The 12,098-nt window shown below is 65.7% G+C and overlaps 1 protein-coding gene across 3 annotated transcripts; it reads left to right on the forward strand.

Annotated features, from left to right (window-relative positions):
* The first annotated feature begins 2,035 nt into the window (after positions 1-2,035).
* RELT (RELT TNF receptor) lies at positions 2,036-10,666 on the forward strand. Of its 3 annotated transcripts, none has more exons than XM_045577754.1 (11): positions 2,036-2,326; positions 3,866-3,956; positions 4,847-4,921; positions 5,003-5,169; positions 5,355-5,434; positions 6,117-6,392; positions 7,828-7,908; positions 8,188-8,269; positions 8,439-8,693; positions 9,059-9,257; positions 9,370-10,666. In XM_045577754.1, exons 2-11 carry the CDS (start codon positions 3,897-3,899, stop codon positions 9,415-9,417), a joined length of 1,323 nt encoding a protein of 440 aa, XP_045433710.1. In that variant the 5' UTR covers positions 2,036-2,326; positions 3,866-3,896; the 3' UTR covers positions 9,418-10,666. The 3 variants fall into 3 exon arrangements, with proteins under 3 accessions (XP_045433710.1, XP_045433712.1, XP_045433711.1); XM_045577756.1 differs by having other exon boundaries at positions 2,039-2,326; positions 6,117-6,374; XM_045577755.1 differs by having other exon boundaries at positions 2,040-2,326; positions 6,117-6,380.
* The last annotated feature ends 1,432 nt before the right edge of the window (positions 10,667-12,098 follow it).

Below are 12,098 nucleotides of genomic sequence, written 5' to 3' on the forward strand. Positions count from 1 at the left end.
AGTTGCCAGGGAACCGCCAGGCTCCTCGCTAACCTGGATTCGCTATTGACGCGGCCTTTGTCTTCCCGCCTCTACTGCCGCTGCCGCTGCCGCTGAGGGGGCGAGGGGACCGCATCCAGCTGTGTTTCCAGGCAACCCCAGCCTCCAGAGGCCGCAGGGGGGTCCTCGGCCGGAGGGCTGGGAAACAGTCACCCGCCTCCCCTGCCTGCCCAGGTGGGCACTCCCTCCCCTCCGGCTCCCCAGGCCGGCTTCTCTTGGCAGAGGCTCTATGCGGCACTCCATTCCTGCTCCTCCCAGCCGCCCTCTGGGCTCCCGTAGGCCCCGGTGGGGAAGCACAAGCTTCCCAGCTTGCATCCCTGCTGGGCTCGGTGTGACCTGGGCGCTGCCTTCCAGACCCCTCTCCCTTCCTACACCGTCCCACCTCCCAGTCTCCCCCCAGGGCCCGCCCACACCTCCTGTGCCAGGGTCTGTGCCAGGCATCACACACGAGTGAGGGAATCTGGTCTGTACCTCACACCTGCCCCTCCGTGCGTGCTTGTGGGAAACAGAGCCTGCTTCGTCCCAGGCCTCTGCTGAGTCGTTTGTTCGTGTGAATTCCCTCATCAGCCCCCCGTGTGGTGTGTATGTGTGGGGGGCGGTCCACAGGTCCAGGGAAGAGCAAGCAGGTCAGGCGGGGTCTCCCCGAGTGAGCCCAGGGGTTCAGATCCAGGTTCACCGCCACCTCGCCCCAGCCTTGGGCTCCTTGATCTCAGCCCGCTCTCTGGCCCTCCTGATGGCGGCAGGAGCTGGAGCCTCTCCTGAGAGTTCAGCGCCTTCTCCCCACGGCCAGGCGGGCCGGGCCAGGGGCTGGTAAACAGGATGGTCGCGCACAGGATGATTACTCGGGAGGGGCGCGGGGGCTTCCAGGAGGAAGTGCCTGTGAGCTGAGCTCGAAGGAAGAGTAGGTGTGGGCCTGGTGACGGGAGGGTGTTTCTGGGCAGAAGAAACAGCAGATACAGCGCTGGGGTGAGAGGCGAGTGTGGGGACTGACAGCCGGGCGCTGGGAGCCGCGGGAGTGGGTGGGGCTGGGCCCGTCTCACTAAGACGCCTCGCGGTGGCAGGTGGGGCAGAGCTGGAGGTAGGCGGTCTTGGGGTGGGCATGAGGCCGGGAGACCTTCCGGATTTGGTGGCGATGATGGGGGGGGGCGAGGCGGGTGAGGGGCTGGGTGCCCGTGACCCCGTGACCCCAGGGCTGCAGTTCTGGGAAAGGGGAAGCTGCAGGCCGGGTGGGGGCACGGCTTCCTCTTTCTGACTCCGGGGCTGCGCCTCCCTGGCCTCAGGGGCCCTGGTCCCCCTGGCTTTGTGAGTTGACCTTCTTCCAGGGAATTTCTGGTTCTGAAAGTTGGGGTATTTTTGGAGGCGGGGCCGGGCGGGGCTGAGTGTGAGGAAGCCCCTGCTCCTGGGAGCCTGCTGGGCAGAGGCCTCCTGTCCCAGACGGGGCTGGGGAGGGTTTTGTGGTGAATGAGACAGCGTCCCTGCCCCTGCCCTGCCCCTGCTGCTGTCTGGTGGGGGTGGGGCGGGGGCACACAGTAAATATGCAGCAAACCAATGCTTAACTACCTGCCTGGGCAGGAGGTGCCCGGAAAGCAGGGCCTCTGGGGAGGAACTCCCGCGACCTACTTTAGGCTCGCAGTTACCTCGTTTAACCCTCGCCGCGCCCGGAGGCGATGCCCACGTGGGGAGAGGGCGCTGAGGAGTGAAGTAGGGGCTGCGTCCCCCAGGGCAGGGCGTCGGTGGGCCCCCCTCGGAGGCTCTGTTCTGGGAGGAGGGGCCTCCACGCTCACTTCCTCCTCTGCCCCTGGGCCCCAGGGCTTCTCTGCCAGGAGCTGCCTGGCCAGGGAGCCCGGGAGGTGCAGGCCTGGGGAAGTCACTGACCGCTGGGCCTCCAGGACCAGCCCCCACCCAGCTGGGGCTGTGGTCTGAGCTTGCTTTGTGATGGAGGTCCGGGGGCTCCGGGCTTCCAGGCGGGAGTCCTGGTGGGGAGGCCGCCGGCTGGCGGCTGCCTGACTGGGCAGGCCCGTGGGGGCTCAGTCTGGGCTGAGTGTGGGGCGGGGAGGCATGGTAAGCAGAGGCTCGGGGCCAGACGGGGGTAAGTGCCGGGTTGGGCTAATTAGAAGGTGTGTAATTGGAAGGCGGCTCGAGTGTCTGCGAATGCGCCCAAGTGGGTCCTCGCTGGTTTCGTGTCTGGGACCCCCATTTTGCTCCCGGAAGCCTCGAGATCACAGCTCCCCGTCGTCTGGAGAGGAGCCGCCGCACAGCCCTCCCCGGGGCTCCGGTCGCCCCGCAGGTGCCAGTCAGGGCCCGGGCGGGACGGGGTGTGGCTGCTGTGCCCCTTCCGGCTCATTCCTGCCCGGCCTCTGAGCCCACCCCAGGCCACGGAGGGGCGCTGGGCCTGGTGGCCGGGCAGGGCAGCCTGTGGGGGAGGGCCTGTGAGCACATTGGGGGCGGCCGTGGGGAGGAGGCGTAAGGGGGAGCTGCCGGGCAGAGTGAAGGCTCACGGTGGGGTAGACGGCGGGGCAGACGCTGGAAAGGAAGACTTGTGACAGAGTGGGAGGGGGCGGATGGGGTGGGGAGAGGTCAGAGATGTCACTTGTCGGGTGCTGACTGCCAGGGTGCAGCCTTCACTCTCTCTGGCCCGACACTCTGTCCCAGGTTCTCCCCGGAGCTGGCCGGGGGCTGGCACCTGGAGAGTCCCATGGTGAGGCCGCGGCCCCTCGCCCTCCCCCCATGGTGTGACTGCCCCGCTGCCAGGTGGGTGCTGGGCCAGGCCATTCAGTGAGGCCGATCGCTTTCCTCCGGTTCCTCCAGGCCACCGCAGGCTGAGGGGCTCCCACGGAGCGTGGCGGCAGACAGCGCGGGCACCGGGCAGGGCCCCTCCGCCTGCTGGGGCCCCAGGGGCGTGGCTGGCTCTCCGGTGCCGCCCCTCAGGGCTCAGAGGCCCCAGCTGGCCGGCGTTGGCCAGACGCACAGATTCCCTCGCCCTCCGGAGCCTGGAGGGACAGTGGGAACTCCCTCTTGTTGTCTGAGCTCATCCTTTCTGCCGATCCCACCCTGCCCCTGGCCACTCGGCTCTCGGGCCCGTGCCCCTGGCACGGGGACACTAGCCAGCCGGCCATCGGTCAGCCCTGCGTGTGAGTTCCCGGAGGACAGGACTCGGTCCGTCTCGTTCACACTCATGTTATTTCCTGTGCCTGGCGCACAGTAGGTGCCCAGGGGAGGAGGGAGGCTGAGGGCTGGGTACCAGCACCACCCCCAGCGCCTCCCCCAGGTCCTGTGGAGAAGTCAGCGGGGGCGGACAGTGGACACAGGAGAGGGCCGGGACTGTGATGGGGCTGGGGGTGCATGCAGGAGCTTTGGGGAGAGGTGGTCTAGAGAAGCTTCTGGGGAGAGTTGCCTGGAATTGAGGCTGTGAAGGGTGAAAGGAAGGGCCTTCTCTGAGCGGGAGCAGCAGAGTGAAGGCCGCGAGTGGGCGGGAGAGGGGCGTGCTGGAGGCCCGAGTGGAGTCCTGGGGAGCAGGAGCCTGAGAGGAGGGGGCGGGTGGGTGCAAGCTCTCCTACCCCCACCCCAGGGAGGCAGTCACAGGCTTCCTTCCTTCAGTCACAGGCACCTGGACCCCTGGGAGGCCCCCTCCAGTCTGTGCTGCCGGGGAGGCGGGCCCCGGGGGGCACCCCCTGCTCTGCTCAGGCCTGAGGGCGGAAGGGGTGCCAGTGAGGGTAGACCGGCTTCGCCAGAGCTCTGTGGCCCAGCAGCACCTCACGCTCCCCACCCGGCTGTCCTGGGAGCGGCTGTTCTCGCTCCTGAGCCTCCCCCCCCCCGTCTGCCCTAGGCGGGGACCCCAGGGCCTGAGGAAGCCGAGGATGAAGCTGAGGATGAAGCTGAGCCCTCCGCCACACTGGCCCCTGTCCTGCTTCCTCATGGTGAGTCGGGATGGGGCTGTGGTGGGGACACAGAAGAGCCGGGCCCGGGCCCCGCACCCGGCCCCCGAGGAGGTGGGGCGTCAGGGCCCTCAGGAGCCGTGCTGGGCATGCTCGGTCCTCGGCTCTTCCCGGGAGGAACAGGCCCCTTGGCCCACACTGACCTGCTGCCTGGGCCTGAGGGGGTCCCCAGAGCCTCCTACGTAACATTCCCTCTGCCCCTCAGGAAGGTGGCTCTGTCTGCCCCTGCCTCCCCCAAAGCAAAGTCGGAGACAGGGGTCTCCACACAGCACAGGGTTCAGGGCAGACAGTTCGCACCTAGAAGGGAGGCAGAGGGAGCTCCCAGCGAACGGGCTGGGGCACGAGGCACAGACCCTTCCTGGGACGTCCCGCCCGGTGTGCCCAGGGCGGCCTGGGCGATGGGGAGGTCACGGAGGAGGATGTGGGGCTGGAGACGGGCCAGGGCCCGGAGTAGGAAGTGCCAGCTGCAGGTCTGCCCTGGGGATGATGAGCGGGGATGATGACAGGCCCAGCTGTGTGTGTTGGGGGGGGGGGGGGGGAGGAAGGCAGCAGGAAGCCGGCGGAACTCAGAGAGGAATTCGGAAGCATCCCCCTCATCCTGGAGGAGGGAGAGGTGTGACTCAGAGGCCGGAGGGCTGGAGACCCTGAGCCGGCCTATCCGGGCTTTCCAGCATTTCAGCACCGATGGGCTCTCCCTCCCGGGCCCCGGCCGGCAGCAGGTCCGGGACGAGCAGGCTCTACCTGGGACGGGGGTGCGGGCAGAGAGGGTCCCTGAGGCCTGGGCGTCAGGAAGCGGTGGTGGGGAGACAGCCTAGAGATGCTGTGGCCCAGTGCTTCCTGCTCAGTGTGTGCTCTGCCCATTGATCTTCCAGCTGCTGCCCTGGCCTCTGGCTATGCCAACGTCAACGACCCCGTGGCAGTGCCCCCCGGGGGAGGAGCCCGAGCTGGTGAGTTCGCCCGGCCCCGCCCTGTCCTAGGAAGACTCCCGAGGGCCGAGGGCGCTCGTTCTCACCCTCTCCCTCCCACAGGCCCCGGGCCAGGGCGCACTGTGCAGGGCCTGCCCCCCGGGCACCTTCTCGGCCGCGTGGGGCTCTCGCCCCTGCCAGTCCCACTCCCGCTGCAGCCTTCGAGGGAGGCTGGAGGCCCGGGCGGGCACGGTGACTCAAGACACACTATGTGGAGACTGCCGGCCTGGGTGAGCCATGGGGCGGGGCGGGAGCTCATGCCGGGTGGCCTGGCCCCAGCCTCCCCAGCCCTGAGCGGGCCTCAGTCCTCCCACCTGGAAACGGGATGGGTCAGGACCAGCGTGGGTGTCCGGCAGGAAGGCATCCAGTCTCTCTTGAGGAAGGTGCTGGGTCTCAGTGACGTCTCCCCCCGCAGGTGGTTTGCCCCTTCGGAGGTGCCCCGGGTCCCCTGTCAGCCGTGCTCTGGGCCAGCGCTGGGTCCTCGCGGGTGTTACGGTGAGTGGCAGACGGGCCCGGGGCACGTGTGTGTGGGAGGGGTCTGGTGAGCTTGAGCCCAGGCACCCCCATAGTGTCCATCCAGGGCAGCAGGGTCCTCCCTCCCTCAGCTCACGGGAAGGTGAACAGCCAGGGGTGTCCAGCGGGGCGTGGCCAGTTGTTCCCCGGCCTGTCCATTAGCCCCGGTCATTCTGAGAGGCAGAGACCACCCAGCGGGAGGGCTCACATCCTGACCCGTGTCCCCATCCTCATCCCCGTAAAACTCATGCAGATGAGTGTGCGCGCACATGCTTGTTCACATGCACACACGCACCTCCTCTGACCCATTGGGTCAGCTAACTCAGGTCAGGGGGAGGCGGGACCCAGTGTCCCTGTGCCCAGGCATGCACACAGGTGCCACCCGCTCATTCCTCTGCCCCAGCAGGAGGGGTGACGAGGGGGGAGGGGGGTGTGGTTCTGACCGCCCTGCAGCCTGAAGGGGCCTTGCTCAGGCTGACTGACCAGATGGCCAAGTAGGAGGGGCTCGGGGGCGCGTTGTAGGTGTTTCCCCAACATGGCAAGGAGCGGACAGCTCTGAACACGTCAGCACCTGCACACGCACACACACACACGCACACGCACGCCCTGCTCGGCCCCGGTCTCCCGGTGATTCTCTCTGCTCTGTCTTGCCCCCGGTGCCCAGGGCGGAGGAGGCGGACCCGGCGTGGCGCGGAGGGAGCCGCGGGGGCCAGAGGCGCCGGGGAGGCGCGGCCGCCCGGGAACGGCACGCGGGCGGGCGGCCCCGAGGAGACGGCGGCCCCGTACGCGGTCATCGCCATCGTGCCCGTCTTCTGCCTCATGGGGCTGCTGGGCATCCTGGTGTGCAACCTGCTCAAGCGGAAGGGCTACCACTGCACCGCCAACAAGGAGGTGGGGCCCGGCCCCGGAGGCGGAGGCGGCGGCAGCGGTGAGGCTGGCCGGGGTCCTGGAGGGGAGGCGGAGGGGCCGGCCGGCGCGGCCGGAGGGTCTGGTCTGACTGACGGGGAGAGGCCTGCGGAGGGCCAACCGGGAGGGCTCCCCGGAGGTGCTGCACGGGAGACGCTGCAGACTGAGCGGGAGAAGGGAGGGTGAGATGGCTCTGGGTGGTGACGGACAGAGCGGGTTAAGAGGCTGGGATTCCCCCTTTGGGGGGAGGCCACGCCCGGCTGACGGGGTCTGAACTCTTCAGGGCCACGGTTTTGTGTGTGGTTCGAGGGTCGGTCTGACTGCCTTCTTCTTTTAAGTGTCCTTTTTTAATTTAATATATTTTATTGATTTTTTTACAGAGAGGGAGGGAGATAGAGAGCTAGAAACGTCGATGAGAGAGAAACATTGACCAGCTGCCTCTTGCATACCTCCCACTGGGGATGTGCCCACAGCCAAGGTACATGCCCTTGACCGGAATCGAACCTGGGACCTTTCAGTCCGCAGACCGACGCTCCACCACTGGGCCAAACCGGTCTCGGCTGACTGCCTTCTTGATCCTCAAAGTGACCTCTGACCTCTGGCCTGAAGGGCTAGAAGGGCAGCTGTCCTGGGCAGGCGCCAGGCGAGGCTTGGGCTTCCAGGCTGTGGTTTGAGCTATGAGTCCGAGACCAAAGGGAGATGTGTGCTCCTCCCACCCCCACCCCAGGGCCCTGGGCCCCTTGCCTCCTCCCCACACCCACTCTACCCGAAGGCAGGAGGGCATGTGCGCGTAGGTGACCTTGTGACCAATGTGAGGCAGGCCAGAGCCCTTCCCAACTCCTGACAGTAAAGTCAGGGGGAGAGGGGTGTGTGTGTGAGGAGACCGAAGCTTTAGGCCTGGAACTCAGACCACCTCGCCTGGGATTCCCTTGTTCCCTAGCCTAGGACGAACTTAAACTGCTGGCTGCTTCCGGGCACAGTGCGAGGAGCTGTTTGCTGCTGGCCCAGGACCCAGCCTGTGGCCCATTGTCAATGCCTTGAGGCCTGGGCCCTAAGCTGGCCTGCAGCCCTGCGTGTGCTTCAGAGACAGGAGGGTGTGCAGGGAGGCATTAGGCCTGGAATTGGCAGTGCTTGCAGGAGTTGTTGGCTGAGGGGGGAGAGGACAGGCCCCAGCAGGGCTGCCCCGGCCCTCACACTCTCTGCAGGAACTGTAGGGTTCCGATGGCCTGACACGGCTAAGCACCGGGACTTTGGGTGCCGCAGGCGCAGGGGGGAAGGCGGGGCGCGGGCAGTGATGCTGAGTTCGGAGCTTCTGCGCCTGGAACGGGTTTGTAAACACCCAGGCTGGAAGCCCTGCCCCTGGGAAGGCGTGGTGCGCCCTCTGCTGCCACATGTTGGTATGGCTCCGGAGTCTGGGGCTCCACCCTCCTCACTTCCCCGGAATCACAGTCCTCCTCTCCTGACCCCAGGGAACAACCCCGCCTACGGGGCTGAGGAGGCCAACGAGGACACCATCGGGGTCCTGGTGCGCCTGATCACGGAGAAGAAAGGTGAGGAGGAGGTCCGCCTGTCCTCTCGGAGCCCGCGAGGCAGCCTCGGGGGTCAGATCTCCTCCTGCCAGGTCACGGGCCAGCCTCCCTCTGACCTGTGTGATGGGTGGTGCTGCCTCTCTCCCTCCTGTTCTTGCCTAGTTGGGGAGGTGGCTAGAGGTGGAGGAAAAGGCACGTGCCCAGGCCAGGAGGAGGTGTGGGGATTGGTCCTGAGACGGGGGGTCCTGGGGGAGTGCCCCTCACGGCCCAGAGCCGGGTTCTGACTCCAGCTGCCCACAGAGAACGCAGCGGCCCTGGAGGAGCTGCTGAAGGAGTACCACAGCAAGCAGCTGGTGCAGACCAGCCACAAACCTGTGCCCAGGTGAGCGGGCGGGTGGTAAGGAGAGCCCACACACAGCGAATCCGCACACTTCCTGGGCCTCGCCACCTGGGGATGCTCCCTCCCCCGTCCCTCCACTGCCTTCCCCACCTCCTGTGGTCCCCAGGTCCCGGTCTGCCCCGCTGACCGCTGCCGCCTGTGCCCTCCCTAGGCTGCCGCCCAGGCCCCCCAGCGTGCCGTACATGTGCCCCCATCACCACCACCTCCACACCGTGCAGGGCCTGGCCTCGCTCTCCGGCCTCTGCTGCTCCCGCTGTAACCAGAAGTGGCCCGAGGTGCTGCTGTCCCCCGAGGCTGCGGCTGCCACCGCTCCCACCTCCAGGCTCCTGCCCAACCCGGCCAGGGCTCCCAAGGCCGGGGCCAAGGCCGGACGCCAGGGCGAGATCACCATCTTGTCTGTGGGCAGGTGAGGTGGGCACAGGCGCAGCAGGGCCCGGGAGAGAGGACGGCCAGGGCGGGGGCGGGGGGAAGCAGGGCCCCAGGTTGAACCCCGAGTCCCCTACCTCCCTTCCTGGCCCAGTGAGCCTCTGGGCCGCGGGGCTCCCACCTGAGCCCTGGGGCGGGATCCTGGCTATTGTCACACCGGGGCCCTCAGGCCAAGGGCCTGTCTACCTACAAAGTAGGGCTGGGGGCTCCTCTGTGGATAAAAGGGTGTGGGAAGGGCTCAGGCTCTGACCTGTGGGCCTGCTGTGAGACCGTAGCAGGAGCTGCCTCCTCTACTTTGGGGTTCTCCCTCTAACGGGGGAATGATCGCCCCACCTCTCTCCACAGGTTCCGTGTGGCCCGAATTCCCGAGCAGCGGACAAATTCCTGGGCCTCCGAGGTGAAGACCATCACGGAGGTCGGGCCCTCCGTGGGCGACTTCGCTGACTCCCCACAGCCTGGCCTCCCCTCTGAGCAGCGGGCACTGCTGGGAAGCAGTGGGAGCCATGCTAAGTGGCCAAAGCCCCCAACGGAGAAGAAGGCCGAGGTGAGGGCCGCGGAGGGGGAGTGTCTGCCCTGCCTGCAGAGGGGGCAGGAATGGAGGGGCAGGGACCCCTCTCCTGGAGCCTCGGCTCTGACCGCTCGCTCCTGTCCCCCAGGAGAGCCGCTATGTGGTCCGGCTAAGCGAGAGCAACCTGGTCATCTGAGGGCCGTCTTGGCTGAGGACCCCGCAGCCCTGTCCTGGGAGGCCCCCGAAGGCTTCCTGGAGGAGGTGGAGCTGCAGCAATGGATCAAGCAGCAGTGGCCCCGCAAACGGCAAAGGCTGGAGGTGGGAGCATCTGCCTCAGGGAGGAGGCCGCGGCAGGCGCAGCGCACAGGAGCAAGTGGAAAGCCACCGTCCCTGCCACCCAGTTCCTCCTTCCCTGCAGGATGCCCTGACCCTGTGCCCTGGTCAGATCCCAGGATCCATAGAGTCCTCGGTCCCACCAGGAGGCCAGGCCTTGATGGTGGGAGGGGCCCCTTGGTAATTGGCCAGATCCTGCCTTTGTCCAGGGCCCCAGAGCAGATGTGCCTCCCCCTCCCCTTCCAGCAGGACCCGTGAAGGGAGGGGCAACAAAACGCCAAGGCAGGGAGTCTGAATCTGGGATTCTAATCCCGGCAAGTCCCTGGGTCCCCCCTCTCTGACTGTGAAGTCTCAGGGCCCAGGGCCTCCCAGCTCCCTACAGCTCTGGCTGTGTCGTGGTGAGAGCTTACCTCCTTGCCGCCCCTCCCACTAGTAGCTTTATCTGGCCCCGTTTTTTTGCTGCTTCCAGGGCCTCTGCCTTCAAGGCCCCCACGGGGCTGCCCATGGCTCTGCCTTCAGAAGGGGCTTCATGCATGTGCCTGCCTCCTGCCCTGCTGTTTGTATTTATTTAAATCGATAAAACAGACTTGGCCTGGGTGGGGCCCAGCCACCCCCAAGGCCTCAGGAGCTTTGGGGGAGGCACCGCTGACGTAGGTCTGTGTCCCTGTGGTGTTGGTGTGTGTCCCTTGGTGTGGGCAGTGCGGGCAACTGCCCAGCCCCTTGCCACCCTGGCTCAGCAACCTGGTTATTTATGAGAGGCTGTGCAGGCGCGGCTCCACTGTTGTCCCGGTTCTTATTTATTGAAACTGCTGTTGTCCTGTCCTTGCGTCTCCATCCCCGTCCATTTGTTGAATAAAAGGTGGGATAGTTGTGTCATGAGGAGCTGCTTTTCCCTGTGCCTCTTCCCAGGCCGCCAGTCCACTCCCTGCATCTGTCAGGCGGTAGGTGTGGCACAGGCCATGCCCCTCGAGGGGCCTTCTCACTGGCAGCAGGTGCCGTGGGGCCGGAGGAGGCCCCTCACCCCACCTGGTTCTCACAGAAGCCCTTGGGCAGTGCCATCCAGCGGAATAAGTGTGTGTCATGGAATTGAAATTTTTCTAATAGCAACATTTTAAAAAGTTAAAAAAAAAAAAATTAAAAAAAGCAAGTGAAATTTAATGATACCAATAATGCATTCTATTAACCTAGAATATGTCTAAAATATTTTCACTTCAATATACAGTCGTCATAAAAACTGTGAATGAGCCACTCATGCTTCTGCTTTGAAATCTGGTGTTTTACGCTTAAACCACATCGTACGAACCAGCGTATGTCCAGGGCTGAGAGCCGCCTGGGGCTAGTGGCTCTGTGGTGGGCACAGCTCTGGAGGAAGGGGAGCCTGGAAGACGAGGTGGTAAGACGTACCGGGGCTGGGTAGCGTGGAAGGGGAAGTGTGCTCCACCGAGGTAACGGCGTACGCACAGGCCGGCCATCCACAGACGTGAGGAGCTGGAGAGGCTGGAAGGAGCACGTCCTGGCAGGTGCGGAGACCGGGTGGGTGGGCATTAGAAGGCAGCCAGGTAGGCTCTTGGGACCAAGGGACCCCAAGGAGCTTCCAAAGATGTAGGGGGGGAGGGCACAGTCAGCGCGCTCTGGGTGGGTGGGGGTCCCAACCTCCAGGCGGAGGCGGGGCTGGGTGGGGGATAGAAACAGATGGTCCAATAGGTTCCTGGGACAGAGCGCCAGGGCTTGGTGAGGGGACAGCTGGGTGGGGAAGGGGCGCAGCAGTCCTGGGGCATCTGGTGAGAGCATCTGGAAGCACTCAGGCCGGCATTTCTGCCAGTACTAGCCGGGGGAGGGGGGAGGTGCGGAGGCAGAGGGAACGCGGGGTCTGGGTTAGAACAGGATGTGGCTGGCATCGTCTCCAGGGAGCGGGGAGAGCAGGGTCAGGCTGAGTGGGCTGAGCCCCCTCAGAAGCCTGACACTGCCAGGCCATGGATGGTGTGACCCTAAGACTCCAGGGAGAGAGGGTTTCCAGCTTCATTCTGGTTGGTGTTCGGTGTGTTTGTTGTTAAGGTGGAAGAAGGGGACACACTTAAAGCAAACAGGAAAGAGGCCCTGGAGTGTGGAGGGGCCTCCTGGGGCCTTCCTGCTGGGCCTGGCCTGGCCGCTTCAGAGAGCACTGCCCTGAGGGGAGGCTGGAGGACATGCCTGGAGACCCCAGCTTTCCCACCTCCTCTCGGGGCTTCCCCGAGGGGCGAGAGGGGGCAGGAAAGGAAGGGCACCTCTGAGGAGCCAGGGGACAAAGCTTCATCGCTCCGGGGGAGGGGGGGGGGGGGGGACAAGGAGACGGAGGCTGGACAGCAGGAGCTGGAGCACCAGAGGCTCGGTCTGGGACAGGGTGTCCCTGTGGGGGGCTAGCAGGCATCTCCGTGCACCCACGGGCATGTTCCCTCATTTGCCAGCTGATAGCTGTATCTCGGGGTCTAGCGTTTCAGTGTTTCCTCAGCCAACCAACTCAGTTCACCTGGGACTTAGACCCACTGGGGTGCGGGTGAGGCCGTG

This window comes from Pipistrellus kuhlii, unplaced genomic scaffold, assembly GCF_014108245.1.
Source record: "Pipistrellus kuhlii isolate mPipKuh1 unplaced genomic scaffold, mPipKuh1.p scaffold_m20_p_9, whole genome shotgun sequence".
NCBI classification, from domain to species: Eukaryota; Metazoa; Chordata; class Mammalia; order Chiroptera; family Vespertilionidae; genus Pipistrellus; species Pipistrellus kuhlii.